The 28000-nt window shown below is 42.1% G+C and overlaps 2 protein-coding genes and 1 long non-coding RNA gene across 3 annotated transcripts in view; 1 reads left to right on the top strand and 2 right to left on the bottom strand.

Annotated features, from left to right (window-relative positions):
* Window positions 1-13565, bottom strand: part of Slc25a24 (solute carrier family 25 (mitochondrial carrier, phosphate carrier), member 24) — a 45261-nt gene extending 31696 nt beyond the window's left edge. The window contains exons 1-2 of the mRNA NM_172685.3: window positions 13327-13565; window positions 376-502 (exon numbers count right to left, since the gene is read on the bottom strand). Of these exons, the coding sequence (NP_766273.1) occupies window positions 376-502; window positions 13327-13509 (310 nt within the window). The 5' untranslated portion in view covers window positions 13510-13565. The remainder of the gene's footprint in view (window positions 1-375; window positions 503-13326) is intronic.
* Window positions 13566-13639: 74 nt separating this feature from the next.
* Gm19391 lies at window positions 13640-16181 on the top strand. The gene is made up of 2 exons (XR_867568.1): window positions 13640-13768; window positions 15567-16181. It is a non-coding gene; the product is annotated as a predicted gene, 19391 (long non-coding RNA).
* Window positions 16182-20131: 3950 nt separating this feature from the next.
* The window catches only part of Slc25a54 (solute carrier family 25, member 54), a 36084-nt gene continuing 28215 nt past the window's right edge, over window positions 20132-28000 (bottom strand). The window contains exons 7-10 of the mRNA NM_029054.1: window positions 25579-25686; window positions 24535-24702; window positions 23797-23944; window positions 20132-20377 (exon numbers count right to left, since the gene is read on the bottom strand). Of these exons, the coding sequence (NP_083330.1) occupies window positions 20202-20377; window positions 23797-23944; window positions 24535-24702; window positions 25579-25686 (600 nt within the window). The 3' untranslated portion in view covers window positions 20132-20201. The remainder of the gene's footprint in view (window positions 20378-23796; window positions 23945-24534; window positions 24703-25578; window positions 25687-28000) is intronic.

The following is a 28000-nucleotide window of genomic DNA, read 5'->3' as shown; positions in this document are numbered from 1 at the left end:
GATTTTCTTCACTAAAAATACGAACTCTTAAGGCTGGAGAGATGTCTCAGTGCTCTCATAGAGGCCCAAGTTCTGTTCCCAGAACCCATGTTGGGTGGCTCGGAATCACATATAACTCCAGTTCCAAGGGATCTGATACCTTCTTGCAATCTCTGCAGGTACCTGTCCTCCTGTGCACATAACCCTATACACACACACACACACACACACACCTAAAAATAAAATAAAATCTTTAAAAAAATAGATGAATAAAAATATGAACTCTCAGTCACATTAATAAATAAGTAGTAAATGACACAGATAATAATCACTTAGAGTTATCTTAGCCTTGAAAGCATAAAGAGGACTTTTCATAAGCACTGATATAGGACACACCGTCATTATTCTTGTCCAAACTTTTAAATGCTAATTTCATTTTCTTCTCATGGTCTTTCAGGTATTTCATAAATTCTTCAAAATCCAGCTTCCCATCTTTGTTGACATCGCCAGTGGTGAAAATTTTCTACAGGAAAAAAAAAAAACAATTAAAGATATTTTATTGTTAGCATGGGCTAAAGTACTGAACTAATTGTGTATAGACCAGACACAGACTAGCTGCTTTTCTTTCAGACTAAAATACTAGTATGGACTAGATGTGTTACTATATGCATTACGGCATAGTTCTACAGCCTTTCCTGTGGTAAGTAAAGATTCCCTGAGTTTCACAAGCTGTGGATAGTGTCAATTTAACACTTATATGAAGACTAAGACTTCTCTTTTGAATAATCCCCTCTGTGGAAATAATGGCAAAAACAAGGGACATTTCTTGTGAACTTGCTGCTGTCGTCTGTGTTCTGATATAGACCCAAAGATGGGTAGAGTACAGCTGGCTCGCTGGAACAGAGAAGCTAGTGTGAGCACAGGCTGGCTCACTGGGAACAGAGAAGCCAGTGTGAGCACAGGCTGGCTCACTGGGAACAGAGAAGCCAGTGTGGGGCAGGGTGGGGGGCTGGGGGGAAAGTATAGCTGTCTTTAGTTACTCCAAAATTGAAAATTGAGACAAAAATTAAGAGAACTGTTTGTGTTAACTTAAGGAGTGTTGATTAATCAAGTCGCAGTCACTTGGGGAGGGGAGTCTTACAGGAGCTGGTATGTAATTTCCTGTATTGTCACTAGAAGCATCAGCTGTCTTCCTCTAAGCCTGTCATTTCTAAAGACCAGGTTTCCTGGCTGGGGAAGATGAGTCAATATCTAGTTTTATTTATGGTCTAGTCATTATCTGTTTGTGTGATATTCAGTCTCTCTAATTTATAAAATAACAATACAAAATTATCATTTAAAACATCACTTTTCATAATAAAAAGATATTTTTTGTACCTCATGCTGTAACAAGGTAAATTTGTATTTTAAAAAATTAATTGAGGGGCTGGTGAGATGGCTCAGCGGGTAAGAGCACCCGACTGCTCTTCCGAAGGTCAGGAGTTCAAATCCCAGCAACCACATGGTGGCTCACAACCATCCGTAACGAGATCTGACTCCCTCTTCTGGAGTGTCTGAAGACAGCTACAGTGTACTTACATATAATAAATAAATAAATCTTTAAAAAAAAATTAATTGAATTCTAAGTCCATATGAATGAAATTACTGCTACAGTCATATGAGAACTGACACAGGGGAACTGCTTAGGACATGTGATCTTTATGTGAGGAAAGGCCCAAGAGTTCTTTTAAAATATAATGTTCCATGTGGTTGGTGCAGAGCCTTGGGGGGAGTGGCTCGTTCTTGGTTTTGATAATTGAGCCCTTATCCATAATCTATGGATGTGCAAAGCCTCATACCTTTTGCCAAGAAGATTTTCAAGAAAATAAACTGTTGAAAAGGAATAAGTGCGTTTCAGAAGATCTAACTTGCTTACGACAAAATCCAGGATTCCTTCTGCAAAGCTGATATCGAATAAGCAAATGCACATCATATTTGAAAGAAGAGGGACCCGGGTCCCAACAGCAACCTCCATATGGCAGATTCCCAAGTCTTAGAGTTCCTGCCTCTATGACATATATATCTCTGAGGAGTTCCACCACCACCTCACATTAGATCTCTGAGTGCTAAGTCATTAAAAGGACCACCTTTGAGAAGCCTTTATCCCAACCATAGCAAAAGACAGAGAAACCATAGTGTAGTGCTTGACACAGTCAATCAACTTTAAAGACAACTAGTTGACAAACAGACGGAAGCTTAAAGATTCTAACAGTCTACGCAGCTAATAGGAAGAGAATGACTTACTAACAAAACCCCCTTAAAAGCAGAAACAAAACATAATTGTTCCCAACGACCACTGAGCCCCAAACACGTGTTGTAAATGGAGTAAATGTTCCAGTTCTCTAAACCTGTGGCGTATCTCGGGCCCGGAGCCTGTGGTTGTCTGAATAAGAATGGCGCCCATTGGCTCATAGAATAAGAACGGTGCCCATTGGCTCATAGAATAAGAACGGCGCCCATTGGCTCATAGAATAAGAACGGCGCCCATTGGCTCATATATTTGGATGCTCGGTCCACGCTGTTTGAGAAGGATTAGGAGGTGTTGCCTTCGGGCTTTGAGGTTTCAAAAGCTCATGCAGTTTCCAACACACAAAACTATACCCAAGAGCAAAAGCAATCAGAAACTGTGCGATAACCACAAAGAAATCTCAGAAGTATTCTTGAGGATGCTAGCTGTGAGGATGACCTAAAATTTCTAATCCTCCTGCCTCCACATCCTCCATGCTTGGATGAAAGGCCTGCACCACCACAATGCTATATATGGTTCTGGTGGTTTAATTGGACACTCTATTGACTAGTTACATCAGTAGCCCCTGGATTATTCTTAATAAACAAAAGCAGCGCTAAACAAGCATCAATTCAAAGAGCCCAGATCACATTTGAGAAGATTTGGCTTCATTGGGCTTAAGCTCAAGGACGTCCACAATTCCATCTTCATCGAGGCCCAGATACCAAAAACCGTAGAGGCTATCTATCCGTGATGTCTCCTGTGGCCAAGATAACCCCTGGGGTGGCCCTATGAGTTCTCCAGCAGAACTCTTTGTCCCTAGCATGGGACAAAGTGGATATATGCCCAAGTGAGGGAGAAGGGCCAAAGGCAAAGGACCTGCAGCAGTCCCTGCACCCAAAGGAGCGCTCATCCTAACTGTTCTGGGAATGCACACAAACCAGTGTGCTACTCAAGGAGAGAGATTCCGCACACAAGTCCACAGACCGCAGGTTTTCCTCCACCAGAGGCTCCACAAGAGCAAGACAGAGTCAGCCATGCCCAGCTCCCCTACCCTTCTGACAGAAACTTCCAGAGACCTGATTGTCTAAAAAAATGAGGCTTGTGTTTTGTCTTCTTTTGTCTTTGTTTTGAAAACTGCAAGAGTAGAGTTTCGGAACTGGGTTACTGCTCTGAAATCTGCTAACAGTAGTAGAGGTCACCAGACCACTTTTGGACGATTGGGTGTGTTTTGTGGCTTGTTATTGTTGTTTCCTGTGGTGCTGGGGAAGGACTATGTTAGAACTTGCATGCACGGGGAAATCACCAACCACCCCACCGCTGAGCTTCAGGCCAGATCTGAGCCAACCAGTTTTAGTCAATAGGAAGGTTATACCTGCCCAGGAATCCTTTTCTCAGGGTGAGGCCAACAGAGTGACTGTCATAGGACTAAAAACAGAAAATAGCCCATGTGGACCTTTTCTTCTATGTCCCTCCAACTCCACCTCCCACACCCATTTTTTTTTATCTTCGTTTTCACCCACAATTTATACTGGCTCTGAGGAAAAAACTGCTCCATCCGGGCACCTGTTGAGAGGCACTGAGAGGATAATCCCCAAATGGCCAGAAATTAAGGCAGCTGGACTCCGTGAGAAGGCAGGAGATATAAGTATTAGTATTAGTGGTTTTTTTAGTCCTCACCCTCCAGAGCTATGGGATGTCCTGAACCCCTTATTTGTTTACCTGTGGCCCCTCATCCTGCTCCAGTAAAAATGTGGAAATGCAGTTTCACAGAAAAACTCCCTGCTTTTATGTAACTTATTCTCCAAACTGAATACTTTTAATGGTGAAAAGCAAAGTTCGACCAGTGAGATAACACACACCTAACACTTGAGGATCAGCTAGCAGTATCCTAAGGTGCCAGGCCAACCTGAGCTGAAGCAATAATGAGACCTTCACTCAAAAACAAATTGAATGCATAAATATTTTAATTAGATACTAAAATTCACACAAGAACTTTTAATTCTGCCATTCTCTGTTAACTTTGACTCCATACTTCATCACACTAAATGCAAAGAGCTGGGCAAAGACCATCACATATCCACGCAGACACCCTCCTGGATGAGATTGCACCATGGCCAGGCATAGGTACTGCCGTAAACTGTGCAATAGACCCTTTCCTAAGAGCTTCTGAGCTGGGGCTAACATGTAAGACTCTTTCACAAAACCTTTGTGGCACAGTTGTGAGTGAATTATCCCACAAAAGAGGATCTTACTTTAATTTAGATGTTTTTATTTTGTGTGTGTGAGTTTTTTGCTCGCATGTGTATTTATGTCTGTTTCATGCATGCTGGTACTGGAGGTCAGTAAAGGGCAGAGGGTCCCCTGGAATTGGTGCTATAGATGGTCCTGAGCCATGGTGGTCTGGGGAACAGGGGACAGTGTTTTGTTACTATTCATTTCCCATAAATCTCTCATCTCTGCCACATGTAATGTCATCATATTCTCCTTTGCCCTCACCTATCTCTCCTTCTGCAACCTATTTCTAGCTGTCTTGTTTTGTTTTTAAGTCAAAGGTTAGACTACATATTTTTTAATCGATGGCCCCAATATTTATATATTATCTGGGATACTCTGATAAAAGCAAAAGTCACGGAACACTGGAGATGTAGGGAACCGTCCGAAATCTCACGTTTGGACATGGAAGTCATGGAGAACATAGCGAGATGCTGATGAAGGAAGAGTCGAGGAACGTAGGGGGGGGAAGTGTGCTTCTTCACGTGGTTCCGCCTGGAAGCGCCGGCCTACTTCCAAAAGTTGGACTCACAAATAAAGCAATGGCAGTTAGCAAAGGGGAGTACACCCTGGATGGATGTACACTGGGGAGGGCCTTTCTTTGGTCCACGCTTACTTTTGTGGCACTATTTTATGTGTGTCTGGAAGAGAAAGGGGGAATGGGGCAGGAGAGAGTATTCTCTGACTCGGGTTCGGTGCTAGGGGTTTAATCAACGTGCTTGGTTAGCTTAGGAAGTTCCAGGCCGTTTTACGACAAAGCTGTCTGCCTTGATTTCAGTCTTACTTTGAGGCTTGAGAAGATCACTGGACGGACAGAGTGTGCGCATCACTTAGCTTCCGTGAGGAGGCAGCCTGTGCGCCTCCCCCCCCCCCAACTTTGCTACAGCAAGTTTATCTATTTTTATTTTCTCTGCCTCGGATTTCCCCCATTCTTCCAGGTAAATTACTATGATTGTTGTATGAAGTATCTCCTCTCTTTTAACCTCATCAATTCAGAATTATTTATTTATAATTTTTTCTAGTTATTACACATATAGGGCTTCCACAAAGTAGCACTCCGTAAGATGCTACTCAAACCTCTCATTCACTCTGAGTTCAAAAGTCTGACCTTTTAAACAGTGAAGGTAGAGTTCTCTGGTTGGATTTATGAAAACAGCAAAAGGGTTTGCTGTCAAGAGTTGAATGAAGTTCACTGTGAAGTATGGATCACTGTGTAGCATGCATTTGCTAGTGATGGTATGTTATGGGCTATGGAATCAGACAAGGGTTCAAATGCTTTTACCAGTTGCTAGATTCAGAGTCTTGGTCAAGTTTTTCAATTCTTAGAAGCTTCGAATATAAAGTGGAAATGGTTAGAAATCCGCCCCCAGACAGTGTAAAGATTTCTATTTAGTTGAAGTCACTGAACAGCGTTAAGGCAATATTCATTAAGCTGGAGGCACAGCGAGAACAAAGCCAAGAGGAGCCATCATTGTGTCCCTGAAACTCTTGCTGTATATTAGTTAAGTGCATAAAAATCAATAAGCAAACAATGAGTAGGGCAAGTTCCAGAAGCGAAGAGAGATGTTTGATAAAATATTTGCATGTTATAACATGATATCATCAGCCCTGTGGTTCATGTTATAACATGATATCATCAGCCCTGTGGTTCATTCTTCCCTATCGATCTTGAAAATGCTATCAACTGGCTCTCCTCGTTATCTTGGTCATAACTTGGGTCCTTTCTGTGTGGTCACATGGGTCCCTCCTACAGAGGTGTGTTCTCTACTCGAGTATGTCAGATGTGCCTCCACATTCTTTGCAGTATACTTAACTGTTCCCCATGAGCAATAAAGCCCCCATTTGTGGGGCGAAAGAGGTGACTCAGAAGTTAGGAGTACTACTTCCTTCTGCAGCAGACCTGGGTTCATAACCCTGAGTTCTAGGAGAACTTATATGAATTTGCCCCTCTTAACTTCATAGTAAAGAGCTAAAGGCACATCCGGGAAGCAGGGGCACAAAGAACACCCTAAGAGCCAGAGGTAGCAGGGAGTGCTGAGAAACGCCATCCTCCAGACATGATGTGGCTATTGCACATCTGAACTCATAGCAGATGTGATTAGCTGCACAAAGCCTGTTAGAAAAAAACGTGAGCATGGAGTGGAGTGTGTTCCTGACGCTCCACCCCTAGCTGGGGAGCATTTGATAGACAGCTGCTGTCTTTAGCTGGGTGGCCACTGGGATGTTGGCCAAGACAGTGAATGACCCCACAACCACTCATATATGGGCTGTGTTCATCAATTAATTTAAACAAAAGAGGAAGCTGAATGGGGAAGAGGCTACGGGAAGTTGAAGAGAGGGAGTGGAGGTGGATATGACTACAACCTATTGTATCCGTGTATGAACTTTTCAAAGAATAAACTTGAAAAAGAGAAAGCAGAGGCCACAGCATCAAAAGTGTAGCACAAGCAATTTCATACCAGGCTGGCTCCTAATTTTGTCTCAGGACTGCCTACCATAGTCTTTTCTCTTCCACCAGTAATTTTGGAATGCCTACCAATGGTTCCCTGCTGCGCACTTTATGCCTGATTTCTACATTCTACTCAGGTATTTTTGGTATCAAAATATAAAGACACTAGAGCCAGCAAGACGGTAAGGGTACTTGCCACCAATCCTCATGACCTGAGTGCCCTCCCCAGACAGAGAACTGACTCCTACAAGTTGTCCTTCGATCTCCACATGTGTGCTGTAGAACACAGGCTTGTGCACATATATAATAAATAAATGTAAAAAAACAGTATAAAATCTAAAACATGTAAATAGACATTTGCTCGCTTCTGTGTACTAAATTTATTCTAAAAAGCTTGGAAATATGGGAAAGAGGTAAAATTAGGTGAAAATCTATGGGGATTTCCCCTCGAGGTAAATACCTATCTTAGGGGCAAACTATTATTATCTTGGAACTTGGAATACTCTATAGTTCTCACCTCTTTATACTCAAATAGGCCATCTCTTCAACCCCTGACACTATAACAATGCTAGACCACGCCTGGTCAGTATCTTTGACTGAGTCATCAAATCGAAGCCCCAGTTTTATTGGCCCCAGTTTCCCAGATATAATGTGAGCTTTATGTACCAATTTTATTGGTATAAAAAAGATATCCAGGTAGCCAATAAAGACATTCCTGGGTGTGTTTGTAAGTAATTTTGGGAGCGATTAGCATTAGAATCAGTAGACTGTGTGTGAAGGCATATGCCAGTCCACAGAACAGAACAAAAAAGGAAAAATATAAAGGAATTCATCTTTCAGAATGGGAACATTTGTAAGAACTGGTATTCTAAGTGGATGGAATTGGAAATGCACAGACTGTCAGTCAGTGTGGAGCCCAGGGAAAACCAAGTTTCTTCAAGGAAGCACACAATTCAATTGATATGTGTAATCCTCAGACTTCATAATTTCCATTTCTCAAAATGTTTCCTATGATAATGAAAATGTAGTTCATATGCACCATGCAATACTGTTCACCTGTAAGGGGAAGTGAAATCATGGAGTTTGCAGGAAAATAGAAGGGACTAGAAACAATCATGTTGAGTGAGGTACCATGGACCCAGAAAGACCAGCATCCATGTCACCTCTTGTTGGGGGCTCCTACTTCCAAATCTTCAGATATGAATACATAGCCTAGAGTAATAACAGAAACCAGGAGAGTAAATCACGATCATGGCCAGGAGAGGGATGTTGGGGAGCAACAGAGAGAGGAATACCAGGGTGCTAGTGGTCTGATGGGGGCAAAAGGGGCTCATTAGGGAGGAGGAGGGAGGTAAAGGGAAATGGTAGGACACAAGTGATCTGATGAGGATATGTGAAAGGGAGAGGGATGCTGAGGGGGAGGCGGGAGGCAGAGGCTGGGAAAGGTAAATACAGAGGAAAGGGAAGAGGGTAAAACAACAGTAAGGATGTCTGCAAAGGCCATCATACTATTAACGATTTGCCTGAAAATAACTCTAAGACACATAATTCTGTGTGTAAACATGCATTTATAGCTTTAATGAATGTTTCTCATCAGGGATGACAATGCTCCCTCCAAGAACCCAAAACTACCTACATAGACCTGAGAAGCCCTCTTTTGAGTTTTTGGCCAATGCCATCAAAAAGACTCCCAAAGCGTACAACCTATTGCTGTTGCCGCTGGCTGCCTCCCAGGGTTGGAAGGCAGAGCCCCTATTGCTGAAGATACCATGTACTTCAGAAACAGCACAAAGGCCCCTGAGGCAGAACTGATATGCTCTAGCTGTTACACAGGTGAACCACAGTAGCAACCAGAATGGCAGAATAGCCTAATGGTTCCATAGTTTTACACATGTTGGTGATAACCAACCACTCTCCAATTAAATTTAAAACCCTCTCAACAAGAGGGAACACATGCCTGGGACAGGAAGCCTAGCTAATGACCCAGTGCTAGTAAAATCAAGGACACTGGAGGAGAATCTGTAGCCACTAATTTACTAAATCAGCATAATCCCTACTAACAATCTAAGCATTCATCCTTGTACCTTGTACTGGCTGGTTTTGTGTGCCAACTTGACACAAGATGGAGTTATCACAGAGAAAGGAGCCTCCATTGAGGAAATGTCTCCATGAGATTCAGCTGTAAGGCATTTCCTCAATTAGTGATCCAGGTGGGAGGGTTCATTGTGGGTGGTGCCATCCCTGGGGTGGTGGTTCTGGGTTCTTTAAGAAGGCAAGCTGAGCAAGCCATGGGGAGCAAGCCAGTAAGCAGCATCCCTCCATGGCCTCTGCATCAGCTCCTGCCTCCAGGTTTCTGCCCTTCGTGAGGTCCAGTCCTGACTTCCTTTGGTGATGAACAGCAATGTGGAAGTGTCAGCTGAATAAAACCTTTCCCCCTCAACTTGCTTCTTGGTCATGTTTTCTACAGGAATAGAAACTCTAAGACATACCTACAGATAGGTGTAGTGTCCACCCCTCGTCAAGGAAATTTCTCTTTGCAACAGACAACAACAAACAATCAAAATGCAGAGTTGTGGAGTCCAGTCTTCACGGACATGTCTACAACACACTCCCACAACTAAGGCTCAGGGAACACTGCAGACGAGAGAGAGGGAAGATTGCAAGAGCGAGAGGATGGCGGAGTCTGTTGTGAGACTGTGTCTCCTAGTAAAGTCAAAAACAACATCCATAGAGTCTAACCAAAATCTCATCCATAAAGTCATAATGACTGCCCAAATATGAGCTGAACAAGAATAACACCAATAGATGAATGGAGAAAAATCTCATGAGGCCTCAACCCAACACAGGGAACTACAAGCCAGGAAGCAATGCTGAAAGGGGGAGGGGGGTATCTTCCCCAGAAAAGAGCACCAAATTACTTTTTCAATACCAAATGGTAAGTCCTGAAAACATCATACAAATAGCATTATACAGACTTAGAAGGCTATATGTGTGTGTGTGTGTGTGTGTGTGTGTGTGTGTGTGTGTGTGTGTGTGTGTGTGCAATAACAATAAACAAAATGCCCTTGAATTTAGAGGCAAGCAAGGAGGAGTGAATAGGAAGGGGAAAGAGAAGAAATGTTGTAATTACCTTATTAGTTCAAAAGAAATTTTTAATGTATCTTATGAAGATAACTGGAGTAAAATGAAATGATAAAAATAAAAACCAAGGGATTCTAGTGTAATTTTATTTGACACAGTTTTGAAACAATTGATAAGCTAAATGGCAATTGGGATATTGGTGATATATTATAAACATGATGTTGTATATTTCATATAATCATTCAAAATGCCATATGGCAGGGGTTAACAACTTCTTTGATCTTAAGGTCCTTTTACAATCTTGAAAGAAAGTTTTTGTGTATTGTGGAAATGATGGCCCATGGAAGGTGGAATTATTTCTTCTCAAGGGACCCTACATAGTGGGCACAGCTGACTGTCCTCTGGCCTGCAGCCACGGCACCTTCAGACACACTGCAAAGTCATCTTTTCCTTGGGCTGCTTCAGGCAATGACTGGAGTCGGTGGGGAGCGCAAGCTAGGCCACTCCTCCCCCAACACACACGTGTCCCCCTGTTGATTCCATGTGGCTAATTCCCTATGGGCCTGGCCTAGACTTTCTAGGAATTTCTGTGTTTGTATGAAGCTCTTCTGTTTCAAATCCTACTCCCCTACCAATGAGGAGGGAAAGCCGGAGCCTGGTTTACTAAGCATCACTGAGGGTTTGAACCACCAGATTCCAGCCACAGCCTGAGGGGAGCCTCAGGAAAATGAAGAGAAGGAAAAAAAATCGTTCTAGAATGTGTTGGGGGGACAGGGGCATTCACTGCTTATGTGGGGAGAAATGGCCTGAAGAGGAAAAAAAGTCAGGGAATATATGTCCAGATGACAGTTAAAATGGTGTTCAAGTTGGCCCATGGCCAAGGAATTCCCTGTCTTATCACATACCACATGTTTATCCGGTTTCCCCAGCATGCTCTTGGCTAGCTTGTCCTACTTACAATGAAAACAGAAGCACTAACAACTGTGGCCTACAGGACAACTCAGAGGGTAACGGCACTTGCCACCAAGGCCTGAGCTCCATCCTGGTACTCACGTGTAAAAGGACAGAAGTGACTGTGTGAGTTTTCCTCTGACTGCCACACACACGATGGCCCCCAAGCACGCATGTGTGCACACACCCATATGCACAAATAAATAAATATGTGTGTAAAAGAAACACAAGTGATACAAAGAAACACAAGTGATACAAAGTTCAATTTGTATTATTATTATTATTATTATTATTATTATTATTATTATTATTATTACTAGACAGGTCACTGCTGCATCAGTGTATTTCACGTGCTAGCCCTAAATCCTTTAGTATCACGTTGGTCCAACGAGTGAGGCAGAATCACCAGTATTGGGAGCTGATCTTATTGGAGGGTATAATGATTAAATAAGTAATATCACTCAAGAATTGTAACAGTAGTGACACGTGAGGTAAGGGAGCCACTCACAGCTGCATGCAGTCAGCTCATCTCTGAAAGACAGTCTAGGAAGACATACCACAGACGAGGTGACCGAAGGTCAAAACTTTCCCTTAATTGTAAAAGTAATGTGTATTCATTCATTTTCCTAAACTACTACAAATGTAAAGGAAAAAGTACAAAAACTCTTATAGTTGAAAAATAAGCATTACTAACCTTCTGTAGAAGAATGTGTTACTGCTGGGGATAGTTGACCACATGAGGCATGACCACCAATAGTGACACTACACATCTGAACAAAATTAATATAATATAATACATATGTGTGTGTGCAAAATATATTCATTTATTAGTGACAAATATGAGTTGCCATGTTCTAAATATTTATATGCTTATAGGTTTTTACATAATTTATGTGTAATAATTTTTTTAATTACAGAATGTTTTTAATTACAGAAAGTTCCTCCTGACTCTGTGGGGTTTGTTGTTATTGTGGGATTGTTGTTATTATAGGGTTGTTGTTATTGTGGGGCTGGGGACCTTGAGGTCTGCTGTTGCTCTTTGTTTCAGTTCACTCCAGTTTGACTTAGATAAGGAGAGGACAGAGCCCAAGCTGACCTGTAACTAGCAACAATTCTCCAGTCTCAACTCTCAGAGTCCTGGGATTGGAGGCATGCCCCGGATGCGTTGTCTAATTTATTCATATTTTCAAAGAACAAAAATGTATTGGGAAACCTAAAGCACACTTAGAATGATACATAAGTCAAAGACATCATGTCAGTGATTAGAAAACACCTGGAAGTGATTAGAATAATAAAAACAACTAATAACCGAAACATGCCTCTGAGATGCAGCCACAGGGTGGCTGAAGAGATGCTATCACTCAAAAGTAGCTAGGCAGGCCTTTGATTCAAGAAATGGGAGGAAATGAGTCAGCCCGGAGCAAGTAGAAGAGCCACACTCGAACTTGGTTCTTTCAGAAAGTGCATCGAATAGGCAAACCTATGGCCAGAGTGAAGATGGGGGAAGAACTGAGATAAGGAAGAAAGAGGGACCCCTGCAGACACAGAAGTTCTGTAAAGTTATATAGAATAATGCCTTGGGCAAAACTGGCAGCTTCCAAAAAATAAAGTTGTAACTTACCAAGAGGACAAACTAAAGTGAAGACTCCTCTATTAATGGCATTGACAGTGACTGAAAGAGGAGTTTTAAATATAGGTACAGAACAGTTGTGGCCCACTCAGTAACTCAAGCACCTTCCTCTTAAGATAGAAAAGCCAGCGTCCTCTTGTAAGACAGCGGGCTGGACAAGTTCCAGATCTAGTGTCCCCACCCTGCCAAGGAGCCTGGATGTCAGGGCCACAATTCATATGACTCAGAGAAAGTCCAATTGCTTTGCAACAGGTCAACCCTTCAGATCAATGCGTGCACCCAGGGGACTAACTTTGAACGTCATAAAAACGGAATGTGGCCTTTCTACCTCACCCAGCAGTTGGGAGCAAGGCCGGTTTTAACTCCTTTTTGAAACAATAAACTCTAGCTGTAACAAAGTTACTTAAAGTTGGGACTCACTAAAGTCTGACAGCAGGTCATGAAAAGTTTGCAAAGGACGGGACAAGTGAGCCAAGAACCAGAGATGCTCTCAGAACAAAAAGTGTTGACAGTTTTAAGTGTGCAACATTAATTTATCTGGGAATACACCCGCCGCCTTCCAGATCCAACTCCTTGGAGCTCTTTCAGCGGGTTGGCGGGCATAGTTCCTCCTCCTTGCCTGGCCTCAGGCCACCGCCCTCCCAGGACCTGGCTGTGTGGCGCCTGCGGCCACCCCAACACCCTACAGCGACCCACCTCCTCCGCGTCCTGGCCCAGCGGGATGCCCAGGCTTTGCAGCCCCTGCTGCAGCTCTCCGATGTCCACCACGCCGTCCCCATTGCGGTCCAGCGCCCGGAAGAGCGTTTCGTAGCGTGTGGGCGGCTCCGCGTCGTGGCAGGCGGCGGTGGGCAGCACAAAGGCCCGCAGCCAGCGCAGCATGGTCCCGGGGAAGTCACCGTGAGCTGGTGGGGCGCGATCCGAGTGCGGAGGCCTGTGGGGTGGGGCGGCGGCCGCGGGTTGTCTGGATCGTCGTCGGGGGGGGGGGGGGGGGGGGGGGGGAGGGGGGCGAGGCTTCTGGCTCGCAGGAACTGAGCTCCGCACAGGGTGTGGTCGCCCAGCTGCTGCTCTGGGCGGAGCTGGCCCAGGCCTGCGCTGGCGACTAGGAGGGGATGGGCCAGCTTCCTGACTCCAGAACCAGGTAGGATAGGGTGCTGGGGGGGAGGGGGGGATGAAGGGGGGAATGCAAGGAGGGTTTCTGCTCTGCCCAAAGGCACAAACTTCGCCAACAGATTTATTAAAGCTTGGGTTTGGGGGTAGTTTGATGAGCAGGTTGCTCAACCTCAAAGCCCCGTTGGGCTGGAAGACTTGGAGAAGTGCAGAGTTCATCAGAAAGACAGCAGTAGGTGGGTATCTGGGACAGAGAGTCAAAAGTGAAAATGGCTATCAGACCAAAGGGAGAGGAAAGGGGCCTGCTAGAGGCCTTTTTCTGAGAGGAGCATCAGCCACCCAAGAGGGCATAGAGAAAGGAGAGAAGATGGAACACAGTGGGTACCTTCCCACAGCACACAAAGAAACCCCAGCTTCTTTCCTTCGAGACAGGTGTGGTCCTGAGGTTTGCCATTTATAGTTCAGGTGAGACACAGTTTCTGGGATAACGGGAGAAACGCTGGGACTACAGAGACTTCGATACCTGCTCCTTCGGCTGTGTAATTCCAAAGACCTAACGTAGCTTCCCTGGATAGCCTCCCGTCAGTAAAATGAGAATATGAACAGCTGCTTTGCCATCAAGTGAAATGTCCTTCTCTGGAATAGTCTCAATTCAATCACTGCTGCTTAGCAGAATCTGTGGTTATGTCCTGTTGTGTCCGGGTATTTAAAACGAACACTAAAACCACTTGTTTCTTCCAAAGTGGAGGACTTGAATTTCCCTCCTTCCTTACCACTCTGTACATTAAAATATACTGTGTATAAATAGAGTCTGCAGATAAAGGCTGCCAGTAACCAGTTTCTGGGCCTCTATTGCTTCCAAGCCATAGTCTTGGAAATTAGCCCCTTCCTCTGGAAAGGCTCTCAGACGCCACCAGTCTTTGTTGGCTCTCCTGGAAAATGGCTTCTAAGGCCATCTCTGGAGATGGCTGATGTTGAGGACGCTTGCCAACCCAGAAATAAAGGTTCCTCAGTGGAACAACCTGTGCTGTGTTCGAACTAGGAGCTGCCTCTCAGCTCTGAAAGCAATCGCATGCTAGGAAGTTCTGAAAAGAGCAGAGCTATATAGTGACAGAAACATATCGGGAGTTATGTGCTGCAAGAGTCAGAAGGGTTTTTTTTCGGGGGGTGATATTAAAGGGCAGAAGGCAGCGTATGAGGTGAGTGGTTTTATTCCACCCTGTGCTCCCCAGTGTTGCGGTCACACCCCCCCAGCAGTGGCCTACAAGCAATGAGGTCATGTAACCATGGGCTGGAACCTCTGAAACCAGCCCAGGTGAACCTTTCCCTGTTTATAAACATTATCTCCAGTATTTGCTGTGACGGTGAAGGATGGCCAACACAGAGATAACAACCGTAGAAAATTGTCTGCATGGGAGAAGAAAATGCTCACGGACCCCAATCATCTCCATGAAAGGGCTTCCCTTCCTGTGTCCATTCGTCAGGCCCACAACCAAGGGCTCCCACAAAGGCCACACAGAAAACCTGGGTTCATACTTAGTTTTACTTGATTTATTGTGGTCAGGAAGGACAAGTCTAGGGTTCAGCCTAATTCAGCACTCCTGCATTAAAAGACTTGCTGCCTTCGCATGCCCTTCATTTCCATGGGAACCACAGATATTTTACCCCCATCAGTTTTGGTCCTTGAAGACATCAGCACCTACTCTGGATCACTTGGAGTAGTGAGGGATCTGCTTGAATAACCACTCCGGAGTCTCATGGTTTGAGCAGATAAACATGTTTACCCTTTTTATTAACAGCTACTAATCAATTGCTCTGTGCTATTGCAGACAAACCATCAGCCTCTGCACAAGGACCAGTTCGGTTCCAAATTCCCCACGGTTGATGCTCTCTCAAATCTGAGTGATCATGAAGGAGGCCATGTATTGAACAGCTCCCGTAAAAAGCTGTGATCATCACCGGAAAGGTGATTTCACCGTGCAGTGAGACATGAACCTGGATGTCCTAGCAGTACAGTGAGGAAACTAATCATTTTATGTTTTGGCTCATTCATATCACATTAAGCTAATTGGAAATTCTGTAAGTCATTTAAGAGTCAAAATTCCAGATGAAAAGGGAATTCTGTCTCTTGCCCAGACTATCAACCCATCCCATCCCCAAAATAAATGTAAACAATTCTCAGTTGTAAAAACATGACACTTAAGTATGGAAATCACCATCATTACTAATTCGTGTGAATACTTCACATTTTAAAAGCAACTGTAATTGTTTTAAATAATAGAATTTCAATTGCCTTTAAAACCTTGCCTCAGCATTTTGAAATTTAAAAAGCTCTGTTAAGACTTCCGTGTTTCTGGGGAGATTGGGCTGTGTCAGGAGGGCCTGGGAGGAGAGGGGCCCTCCCTCTGGATGTAAAGTGAATAAATAAATGAATGGAAAAAAGACTTCAGTGTTTCAACATTTATTTGAACTGTGTCCTGAATGTTATATTTTAGTGCAAATAATTTGAATCTTTTAAATAACAGTAACCGTAGACAATTGATCAATGTTGTATATTTCTATTTTATATATAAAACACTGGAATCCCTCCCCCTTCCTCTCTCCATCCCTAACCCTCCATGCTTCCTTCTTTCCTTCCCTCTTTCCCTCCCCACACCCCTCCTCCTTTTTCCTTTCCCATCTTCCTTACAGTTAAAAGCCACCAGGCAGCTCTGAGTGAGACAAGCTGGAGTGAAAGGCGGTTGAGCTGAGCGCCTGACTGCACTGAGTGAGGAGTCCCCACAGGAGAAACATGGATGCACAGCCTGAATGTAACCAGGAGGAGCTGTCAGATAAACCAAAACAGAATCTCCCACCATCTGCACCCTTTCGATGTGTAAAGATAATGAAAGTGGAAGAATGATTGAAACCTTTCTGGCTGAAGAAGACAGAAGTGAGAGAAGCGTGAGACCTGAAAGGATATCCTTTGGAGGGTAGGTAAAGCCCGGCTGGAATCTTGAGAGCACACACCAGCTGCTGCTTTTCCGTGTTGCATGGGCTTGCAAATTTTGTGAACTGGCTTTTGGAGTGAGCAAAGCTCCGTTATTCTTAAAACAAACAAACAAGCATCCCTCTCCTTCACAGATGGTATAGCAAAAACCATCCAGATGATGATGGAAAAAACAGCAGTCACTGGTCACCCAGAGGTCTATCTGGGTAAAGGAAACCCATGCTGAGGGTGTGTCACGTGACCGTCCTTCACTTAATATCGTCACAGAGTGGGATTAAGTCAGTGGTGGTTTCACTAAGCTTCCATATAATTCAACCTTCATGAATCTTCTGTCAGCCATGAAGATAAACTAGACTTCCCAACTACATTTCTTTTTTTCTTTTTTATGTTGGAGATATTTCACATAAGCATTGAAGGCAAGTCATAATGTACAATGGACACATAATAATTAATTTTTTTTCTTATCCTTATGTAAGAGGATGGAATTCTCAGCTCTGCTGGTGCACTGCACTGAAGCCATGGTCTTCATCTGCTTCATGTCATATCCTAACTCTCAGGCCTGCCTTGCCACCTTCCAGCAGGAGAGAAAGTTCAAAGCAAATACAGTTCAGAGTTCCACTGGGAGTAGTCAAGGATGTTTAAGCCACAAACAATGATAGACGTGACCACAGGCTGGAGGAAGTCAAAACTCTTAGCTAGAGTTTAATTACAACACAGGACAGTGATAGATGTTGAGCTACTGAGCATGGAGCTCCTAGAAAGGTTCCCCACTTACGTTAGGTTACAGTGCAATACAGGATTGGGGTGGGGAGAGCTGGGAAGAGGTCTCAGTCAGTAAAAATGGTCGCTTCGCAAGCATGAGGACCTGAGTTCAATCCCCTAGCACCTACATCTTAAACAAAAAACAAACAAAATGGACATGGCAGGGCACACTTGTAATCCCAGCACTGTAAAAGCAAAGACAGGGATCTCTAGAGCTTGCTTCCCAAACAATCTTGCCTGAATAGGCAAACTTCAGGTTTATGGGAGACACTGTCTCAAAAAAAAAAAAAATAAATAAGGTAGAGGGATATGGCTCAGCAAGGTAAAGATACCTGTTGTTAACCCTGTTGACCTGAGTTCAACCTTTGGGACCCACAGGCTGAGAAAGAACTGATCCCCGGCAAGTGACCTCTGACCTCCATGCACATATCTTGGCACTTGTTTATGTGTGTGAGGTACGGAGCCTCCTGGCTCCACTTGTACACCCACCCATATGAACACACACACAAGAACACTCAAAACATGGCAGGGAAGCTACAATAACATTAATTATTTTATACAGATGACTTCCCTGAATTATCTTAGAGTTGGGTACTATATTGTAATAGTCAATGTTCAAGGAAGAAGGGCCAGAATGAAGGTTGAAAAAAGACTAGTAACAAGAGGTGGTATAAAAAAAACCCTTGCCCTCCACCAAATACAAAACAAGAGTAGACAGATGTTCCTTCTTATATATGTTGCTCGTTCAACTATTAAATATTCATTGAATGCCTGCTATGTGCCACCTAGAGACCTCCAAATAGCACAGATGACAAGGAAAAAACCTAGCTGGTTCATGGAGTCTGTGTTCGAGTCCAGGGAGACAGAAAACAACATGATCATTTCAAAAGGCTTCTGACACTATAAGAAATTTGGGATGGGACTGGAGATATGACTTAGCAGTAAAGAGCACTGGCTGCTCTCCCAGAGGACCTGGGTTTGGTACCCACCACCTACATGACAGATCACAACCATCTGTACTTCCAGTTGCCACCTTTCCCTCCCAAGCCACTGGCAGCCACCATTCCACCTGCCTCTATGAGTCTAAGCACTCTAGGGCACCTCGTATGTTTATCTTTATGACTAGTTCATTTCCCTTAAGGCAACATCATCCAGGTTCATCCATATGTAATGTGCATCGGGATTTTCTTTCAAAGGAGAAATAGCATTCCATTGTATGCATATACCATAGTTTATTCACGTGTAGATGAACTTTCAGCTTGCTTGCACATTTTGGTTGTTGCAAGCAATGCTGATATGAGCAGAGACGAGCACACTGCTCCTTGAGACCCTGCTCTGAATTGTTTTTGAAACAGTGTAAGTTGCTGGGTCATACAATCACTCTACTTTTGGTTGTATGAGGTCTGCTGAGGGACTCCTCTCCATGGCACTGTGCTCTGTCAACAGTACACGGGATTCCAGTTTCTCCAAGACCTCGCCAGCACTTGCTGGTTTCTTAACAATAGCCACTGTGATCAGGAAAGCCAAACAGATTTTCTTTGCTTATCTGTGTCATTTGTATATTCTCTTTGGAGAAATGTCTATCCAAGTCCTTTGCTCACTTTTTAACCAGAGTTTGTTGTTGAATGTAATCACAATGCATAGTATAATGTATTAAAATGACACAGAGGAAATGCTCATCTTGTTCACTTGATATTTGCTAATGAAGTAAAAAAGTTAATACAGAACTATTAACAGAGTTCTGACAATAGTCATCTCATTGTAACAGTGAGATATTAGGCTATTGTTATATTATAATATTAGCATTATTGCTCAGTCAATTTCATGACTCTTGTAGCTCCCATTCACACTGCAAATAAAAAGTAATGACTCAGAAGAGGAGCTTTAGAGATAACCTGCTCTGAGTCACACACTTGGCTCCCTGCTTGCCCAGGAGGAGGCAGCTGCCCCACCTCCAGCTCCACCAGCCAGCTTCAGTCAGATTACCTGAGAGGGCTGAAATAAGTGCAAAAACAGAAACAGTTAAAAAATGTTAGCCAGCTTTCCTCATCATGGAAGGAAAGAGAAGCTGTTGAGCAAATCACTCCAGAGTTTGTGGAAACTGCATACAGGACTTCCCCCAGGTGAGGGAAAGGAGGTAGCTCTTGTCTTCAAAGATGTCTAGAAAGATAAAACCATCTTCATGGGGTGAGGGGGATCAGATGTACAGAAACTGAAGGGGACATAGGACTAGCAAGGGAAGTGGCTCATAATACTCTAAATGGAATTATGAAGTGGCTTGTCTATTTTGCTGAAGAAATTAACTATAACATCAAGTTTAAGTGCACTGAATTCTGCTTTACTGTGTAAAACATGTTCAGGCTTAACTTTAAAAAGATTTCTAACCAAAAACTCTTATGTAGCCTACCAAGTGTTTCCTAATGTAATTAGGAATGCATTACACCATCGAATCAAAAACTACTTTAGGATTTTGTAAAAGGTAACAGGAAATGTAAAATAAGAATTCTGTGAATAATAAGGGATTTTAAGGTATGGAATAATTTTACCAAAACTACCATTTAATTTGCATATCTTACAATAGACAAAGACAAAGTAATTTTGTACAAGTATTTGATGCTTTTTCTTTTTAGGAAGAAGCAAGATCACCATCTAGCCCAGGTGTGATCTGATACCTTGGTGATGATGGCAATGATGACAGTTTGGTATTCCACTTCTAGATTAATCCAAAAAGCCTTTTCACTAGTTCGTGAGCCACACTGCCAATGCCCACTGCAGGAAGCAGCTTGAGGACATTAGGGGTGAAGCCCCTGAAAAATCCCTTCTTCCCTTCTTTAGTGTATATTTCCTGAATGAGCTGCATCATGCGCACTGTTTCCTTTTCCAGCATGACTACAAATTAAAAAAAAAGTATAACTCAGTATTTAATATTTACATATCAATCTAGCCCAAAGATAATGAGAGCTTATAGAAATGGAAATCATTTCCCAGGATACTCATATACAGAATGATGCTATACATCAATAGCGTAATACCCACAGTCCACTCTGTAGCCCTATAGGCTATATAAAGCCCCTATAGGCTTGTAGCCATATCATAATGCAAAATGCATTTAGTACAACTTTAAAAAGTTCCCATAGTTTATAACAACCGAAAACTTGTTTAAAAGTCCAAAGTTCAACATCTCTTTGGAAATCCATACAATCTCTTAACTGCAATCCCCTATAAAATCAAAATCAAAACGCATCACATACTTCCAGGCACAAGGTGTATATTTCAGTTCCAAAAGGAGCACAGTGAGGAAATACTGGACTAATGTAAGATTGAAAACTGCTGGCCAAACTCCAAACATTGTGTCTCCATGTCAGATGTCAAAATGGTCTTCAGACCTCCAACTCCTTCTATGGATATTGTCTTCAACACACACTTTCTTTTGGGCTGGTTCCACTCCGCATTAGCATCTTCCTAAGCAGATATCCCACAGCCTCGGCTTCTCCAACATCTTGGGAGTCTCTCCAAGGCAATCCAGGCTTCACCTTCACAGCTTCACACAATGGCCTCTCTAGGCCTCCATGTAGGAACATCCCTGCCACATGCCTGGCTTCAGTGGTTTCCCTTAGTCTCAGAGGGAGATTCCATAACCCCTTTCTTCTATCCTTGACTCTAAAGACAGAACCACATGGCCAAAGCTGCCAAGTTCTGCTGCTTGCTGGGGCTGCAACATGGCCTCCTTGTTCAATTCCATCTTTACCAGCTTAACAGTTTCCTTCACTACCTAAGCTTGGCTGTCTTGAAACTCAATCTGTAGACCAGGCTGGCCTCAAACTCAAGAGATCTGCCAGCCTCTGCTTCTAGAGTACTGGGATTAAAGGCATTGCAACATCACATCTGGCTCTAAGCTTTTCTTTAATTCCTTTTCACAACTAAAAGCTTAGCTGGGTAGGATCTTGCTCTGAGGTCACCACTGCTTTTTTTCTATTAAATGTCAGAATTTTCTTTAATCTGTTTATCTCCCTGAACACAGGATTTAGCTCCATTCCACTTCTTGATGCCTCCTTTCTCCTTAAATTGTACATTTTTGTAACTTTCCTCGCTCAGTCTGCTCCTTTTCATTATAGATTTGCATAAGTGTGGCCACTAATAGCCATATGACCCAGCCCACATATAGACACAGACTATTTTGAAATCTCCCTCTGCAAATGCAGTTAACCCAAAACTCTTCTATTTAGCCTGAGGCAGATTTTTTCTTTGAACAAGGGCAGAAAACAGCCATATTCTTCACCAAAATATCACAATAGTCTTTAGGCCATACACCGACATTCTCCAAGGTTTCTCTGAAACTTCTTGAGCCAGGTTCCCACAGTTCAAATCAACCTCAGTGGCTCAAATCAAGCTCATCACCACTGTTTTCTATGATCCTACTAGTATGGACCATTAAGGCCCATTTAAAGTGTTTGACTGCTTTTCAAATCAAAAGTACACATTCCTCCAAACAAAAGCATGGTCAATCCTATCAGCAATACCCCACTCCTGGTACCAACTTCTGTCTTAGGATTTCTATCACTGTGAGACAGCATGACCACAGAGACTCTTACAAAGAAAAACACTCAATTGGGGCTGTCTTATATTTCATTGGTTTAGTCTATATGGTCATGGTGGAAAGTATGGTTAATGCAAACTAACATAGTGCTGGAGAAGGAGCTGGGAGTTCTATGTCTGGATCTGCAGGCGGCAGGAAGGGACTGTGATCCACTAGACCTGACATGTACATCTGAGACCTCAAAGCCCACCACTTGTCACACACTTCCTCCAACAAAGCCACACTTCCTAATAGTGCCATTTCCCATGGGTCTATGATGGCTGTTTTATTCAAACCACCACATGTAGTGACTATATATGTGGCTATTTAAATTTAATTAAATTAAATGTCCACTCCTCAGTAATATTAGCACATTTCAAACGCCTGACATGTATGGATATAATGCATGGCTCTATACCAGCGAGAACAGATAGAAATGATCTCCATCACAACAGAAAGGTCCTTGGAACAACTTGCAAGTCTTTCATGAGAGGCTTCACAGAGGCATTAGACTGAAGGGTAGTTTAATAGATGTTATGAGTGATCATGGAGAAAGAAATTCTCCATCTCAAGTTTAATATAAATTAAATCCAAAGCCTAACCAAGAAAGAGTGGGAGAGAGAAAGGAAAAGCATATTACCCACTGTGAGACCCTTGATCTACTCAGGAAGAAAATAGCACTGTTTTGCTGCTTTGATCATCTTTGAAAAGTGATTTTTAAAAAACAAAACACATAGTGTTTGCCATTACCTCCCTGAACAGACAGAAGAACAGAGAGTCCCGAAGCAGCTCACTGCAGTGACAGCAAGACCAAGGATGGTGTGTGTCTTAGGTAGGGTTTTACTGCTGTGAACAGACACCATGACCAAGGCAAGTCTTATAAAAACAACATTTAATTGGGGATGACTTACAAGTTCAGAGGTTAAGTCCATTATCATCAAGGTGGAAGCATGGCAGTATCCATTCAGGCATGGCACAGGCAGAGATGAGAGTTCTACATCTTCATCCAAAGGCTGCTAGTGGAAGGCTGACTTCCAGGCAACTAGGGTGAGGATCTTAAGCCCACGCCCACAGTGACACACCTATTCCAACAATGCCACACCTCCAAATGGTGCCACTCCCTGGCCCAAGAATATACAAACCATCACAGTGTGCCTCTGTAGATTAGCTGTTGGTTTGATTGAAAGAATGCAATTTTTTTCTATTGTTCTACATGCCCTTTTTAATTAAAATCTCCTTAAAGAGATAACTGAAGCAAATGTGGAGGGCCCCAGACAGAACTTTAAAAGAAAAAGAAAACTGAAACTTACAAAACGTTTCGAGAGTGGCTCAGTGGTTAAGGGCACGTGCTGCTCTTTCAGAGGACCTAGGTTCTGTTCTCAGCACCCATGTGGAGGCACGGGATCATCTATAACTGCAGTTCCTGGGGATCTACTGCCCTCTTCTGGACATGTCAGGCACTGCTTGTATGTAGTACACGTAAGATACATGCAAGCAACCCTTTCATACACATAAAATAAATAAATGAATCCTTAAAGTGCTTTAAATTGGTTAGCTTCTTCATTTTTCAATTGTATGAGTTTTCTGCCTTTAAAATTATCAGTTCATATTTATTTAAAATATATTTCTCACCTCAGTGATGACTTCATTAAACTATAATAATAATGATGATGATGATTGATAATAATAATAGTAATAATAATAATAATAATAATAATAATAATAAACTCACCAGCCTGCATGCGAGTTCTAACAAGAATCAGTGGAAAACTGGCTAACTGGCCACAAGTGTGTGACACTGTGCTACAACCCAGCACAATTGCTATTCCAGGATTCACCGAGTTTCCTGCATAGTGTTCTAGCCAGTGATTCTTCAGAAGCTGGTGGAGAAGAAAGGACCTTTGATCTTGCAACTCTAAGTAGAATAAAGTTTAGTACCTGAGTTCACAGTCTGTGTTTGTATGTTTTCTTATGTTCTCTTTGCCTGGATTTGCTTTTTGTTTCCCTTTTATTGTTTTGGTTTTAAAGACCAGAGCAAAAACTCTGGATATTCTTTCAGGAACTAATTCAATACCATTTTTATGCCAATATCAAATCTGTCCTGAGATAGATAACATGGTCATGACCATGAAATGACATGACCTTAACTGATAACATTACACCATCAGGATGACTAAGGGGCTCTATTCTTTTAAAGATCTACGCGTAGGTGGTTCTGATGCATATCTGGGGCTTAAAACTACTATTTTATATGAATTTATGTCTATCATAGCCAAGAACTGAGTTTTAAAAAATCAAACAAAAATTACTAGATTATCAGGTGTCTAAGAGAAAGACAAATAAAATTACTCAGCTTGATTCTTGATCAGAAGCTATACCATGCAAAGCCATATCCATATTTCAGAATAGAAATATTGTATCTCCTTTTCAAATGTAATGCACAATGCCAGACTTCTGAGAATGAACTCACCTCGAAGATGGTGAGATCTAAGCCTGCGTACGGTATGATGCTCAGCAGGTTGGGAACATAACCTTTGCTGAAGGCCTGAATACCCTCTCTCTTCAGAAGTTTCCTGACACAATCAACAAGCCCAGAATACTCTCCAGTTTTACTTAAATTCAGCCTGGTCTTTATCACCTATGTGTGAAAGGATGCAATAAAAACATATTGATTAGATTTACCTAACTCAGGTTCCAATCTAAGTCTGATATATCTACCGTGTTTACAGTTTTTTTGGAAATCATAGAATTCCTGGTGGCTTGCTTACCCCCATACTCTCAACACCTGGAAGACCGGGAAGGGGGTTCCTACAAGCCTGATGTCAGCCTGGGCTGAATAGTGACTTCCAGGCTAACATGTACTAGAGTAAGACACTGTCTTAAAACACACACACACACACACACACACACACACACACACACACAGCAACAATAAAAACACCCAAAACAGTCTAAAATTAAATGTCAACTTATTAAACTCCCTTTATTCAACCAGTTACTTCCCCCTAAAATGCCTTTCTTCATAATCCCTCCTGTTCAAAACCTATGCCATAATGATAACACTCTATTCATATCTTTGATGGAGTTCTTAACTAGAAATAAATAAATGTTCCCCTTTGAGTTTCCACAGCACTATATATTGAGCTATCTTCTAGAATTTATTTTAAATTTTTGGAGCATTAATGTCGTAGTTTTTTTTTCCTTTTAGACTATGAAATACATGGTGATCAAAATCTCCATCTGAGTCTCCCTCGGATCCCACATGGTACTAGAAAAGTACCATAAACTTTGCATGCATACAATCCATACTTCCCTAACAAGTGACTAAGTAAATAACTGTATTTTCTTGGTCTATCTACAATACCATTTGTCTAAAACAACAATAAAGTCTATTGGGATTGACACTTTATACACAATTAAAATCTTTACAAAACTGTTACAGTGATCTGGAAGTCATTTCTGATTGTTAGTTGCCTTAGTAGCATGATTTTAATTAAAATGTTATAATACATACCTCCATGGGATAAACACAGGTTTGGGAAGTTGCACCAGCCATGCAACCAGCTGTAAATCTTTGAAGAACCCCTAAATGATCACCATCAAAACTAAGAAGTTTCTTATACTGTATAAATAAAAATATTGAAATGTATAGTATTACTGAAATATATGTCTTTCAAGTTTTATAACATTAACTAATAGTATAAAGTTATATTAAAATTTATATCAGGGGCCTAATACTAGCAAAACCTAGTATAATACTAAATTTTAGTTTCTATGCAATAGATGATTTCTATTCAGCCTTTTTCTTTTCTTTTTTTCTGTGGAATAGTTCAATAGCAATGTTAAATTACTTAAGTCAATCCTTGAATGTGTTACATAATTATAAGGATCATGTAAATAATATAAACAAAGTTGTATTTTTATCTCTTTTTAGCATCCTGCTTTATACATGAAAGGCAATGTGTTTGGTTGCTAGATAGTTAGAAACAGCATGATGGACTCTTTTGTTACTGGGTATACAGTAAAGAAGAAGAGAACTGCAAAACTTATGAGAACTCTATTGGGAATTAACCTACAGGGAACCCTTGTTAACTGTATAAAAGAATCAGGGTGTAAAAAAAATTAAATATAAAAGAAATGAAAAGATGATTCAAAAAAATTAAAAAAAAAATAAAAATAAAAATAAAAAAAAACAAAAGAAAAGATGATTCAACGACTAAGAGAATTTGCTGTTCTTGCAGAGGACCCGGGTTCAGATCCCAGCACCCACTTGGAGGCTTACAACCAATCTCAATTCTGGTTACAGGGGCTCTAGCATACTCTCTTCTGACCTCTACAGGCAGTAGGCACACACACAGAATACACATACATGCATGCAGGCAAAACATGCATACACATGTAAAAACATTAGGATGCATGTTGTTTGTGCGTTGGGATTTTAAAGGTGACAGAATGGTTTATTTGGCAGGAAAATTTTCAAAGCAGTAAGGCATTCAGGCTGCAACATGTGTTGGCCACGGTTAGCCAGACATACCATTAAAACTGGGGCAGCGGTAGGTTCTGAGCAGAGTGGAAAGATTTAGAAAATCTACATACTGTCTAGAAAAGGGTGGGGGGGGTTGCTTAAAGATCAGTGCCATTAAAAAGGAGCCATAACCCCAGCTGCCAAGGTACTGAGGAAACCTCAAAACAGGAATTTTTTTTTTTTAAATTGGAGGGGGAGGTAAAAGTCTTTAAAAAAAAAAACAAAATTAGAAGTGGGGATGTTACAGTTGCTATTAGAGAAGTAAAAATGATTGTAAAAACCTAGTATGAAGAACTGTATGCCAATAACCTGCATAACCTTACCCCCCCTAAAAAAATAAAGTCACTACCTGAATTAAGAAGAAATAGAAAGTCTAAACAGACCAATAACAGATAAGACAGCATCACCAATGAAAAATCTCCAAACAAAAAAAACTCAGTGGTCAGATTGCTTTAGTTTATAGAACTGATGTCACTCTCAACTTTTTTATAAATGAAAAGAACACTCCTACTAGGAGGCCAGCATCACACTGATTCCAAGCCAAACCCATAGTAAGACAAGACAGTATCCTCAGTGGATGTAAAAGGAAAGAATCCTCAATAGAACACTAGCAAACCAAGCTTAATAGCACACTCAAAAGGTTATATACTAGGATGAGGCTCTTTATCAAAGATAAAGGTTCGGCATGCTCACATACATCAATGTGGTACAACACTTGGATAAAGGGGAAAAGACATTATCATCTAAATAGACAGAAAAAGCCAACACTCACTCATGATTAAAACCCTGGGGAATTTTTTCCAAATAGATATTGAAGGAGTTTGTCTCCATTCAGTAAAGATCAAACAGGAAAAGCCCTCCTACCTAACACTGTGGCTTGAGTGGCCCCTCCCTCCTCCACTCATGATGGAATTTAATTGTCATTTGTTCTAGTTTCATTTCTGTTGCTGTGACACGAAGCAACTGAGTGGAGAAAGTTTATTTGAGCTCACTATTCCAGGGTACAGTCCCTCAGCAAGGAAGTCAAAATAGCAGGAGCTTGAAGCAACACAGCCAGTACCATCCACGGGAAAGATCAGAAAGAGGGGGGAATGCATGCATGCATAGTGTGTGGCTAGCTTTCTCTACTCTTAAATAATACGGCCCCAAACCAAGGAAGGTTGCCGCCCATTTTCCAGCTGAGTCTTCCCACATTGACTGGGGTAATGAAGAGAACCCTCCACAGAAATGCCCATAGACAAGACAATCTATACAATCTGAGACTTTCTTCACAATTGAACGATTCTAACTTGTGTCAAGTTGCCCCTTAAAATTAACCATCACACACAGTAACATTACTAACAAGTATGGCCTTTATGAAGTGATTAGGCAACAGGGGCCTCTCATCAACGGCTTGATAACCTAATTATCA

The sequence above is a fragment of the Mus musculus genome, chromosome 3, assembly GCF_000001635.26.
Source record: "Mus musculus strain C57BL/6J chromosome 3, GRCm38.p6 C57BL/6J".
Taxonomy (NCBI): Eukaryota; Metazoa; Chordata; class Mammalia; order Rodentia; family Muridae; genus Mus; species Mus musculus.
The sequence above is the reverse complement of the archived record's forward strand: the minus strand, read 5'-3'. Positions and strand labels throughout refer to the sequence as shown.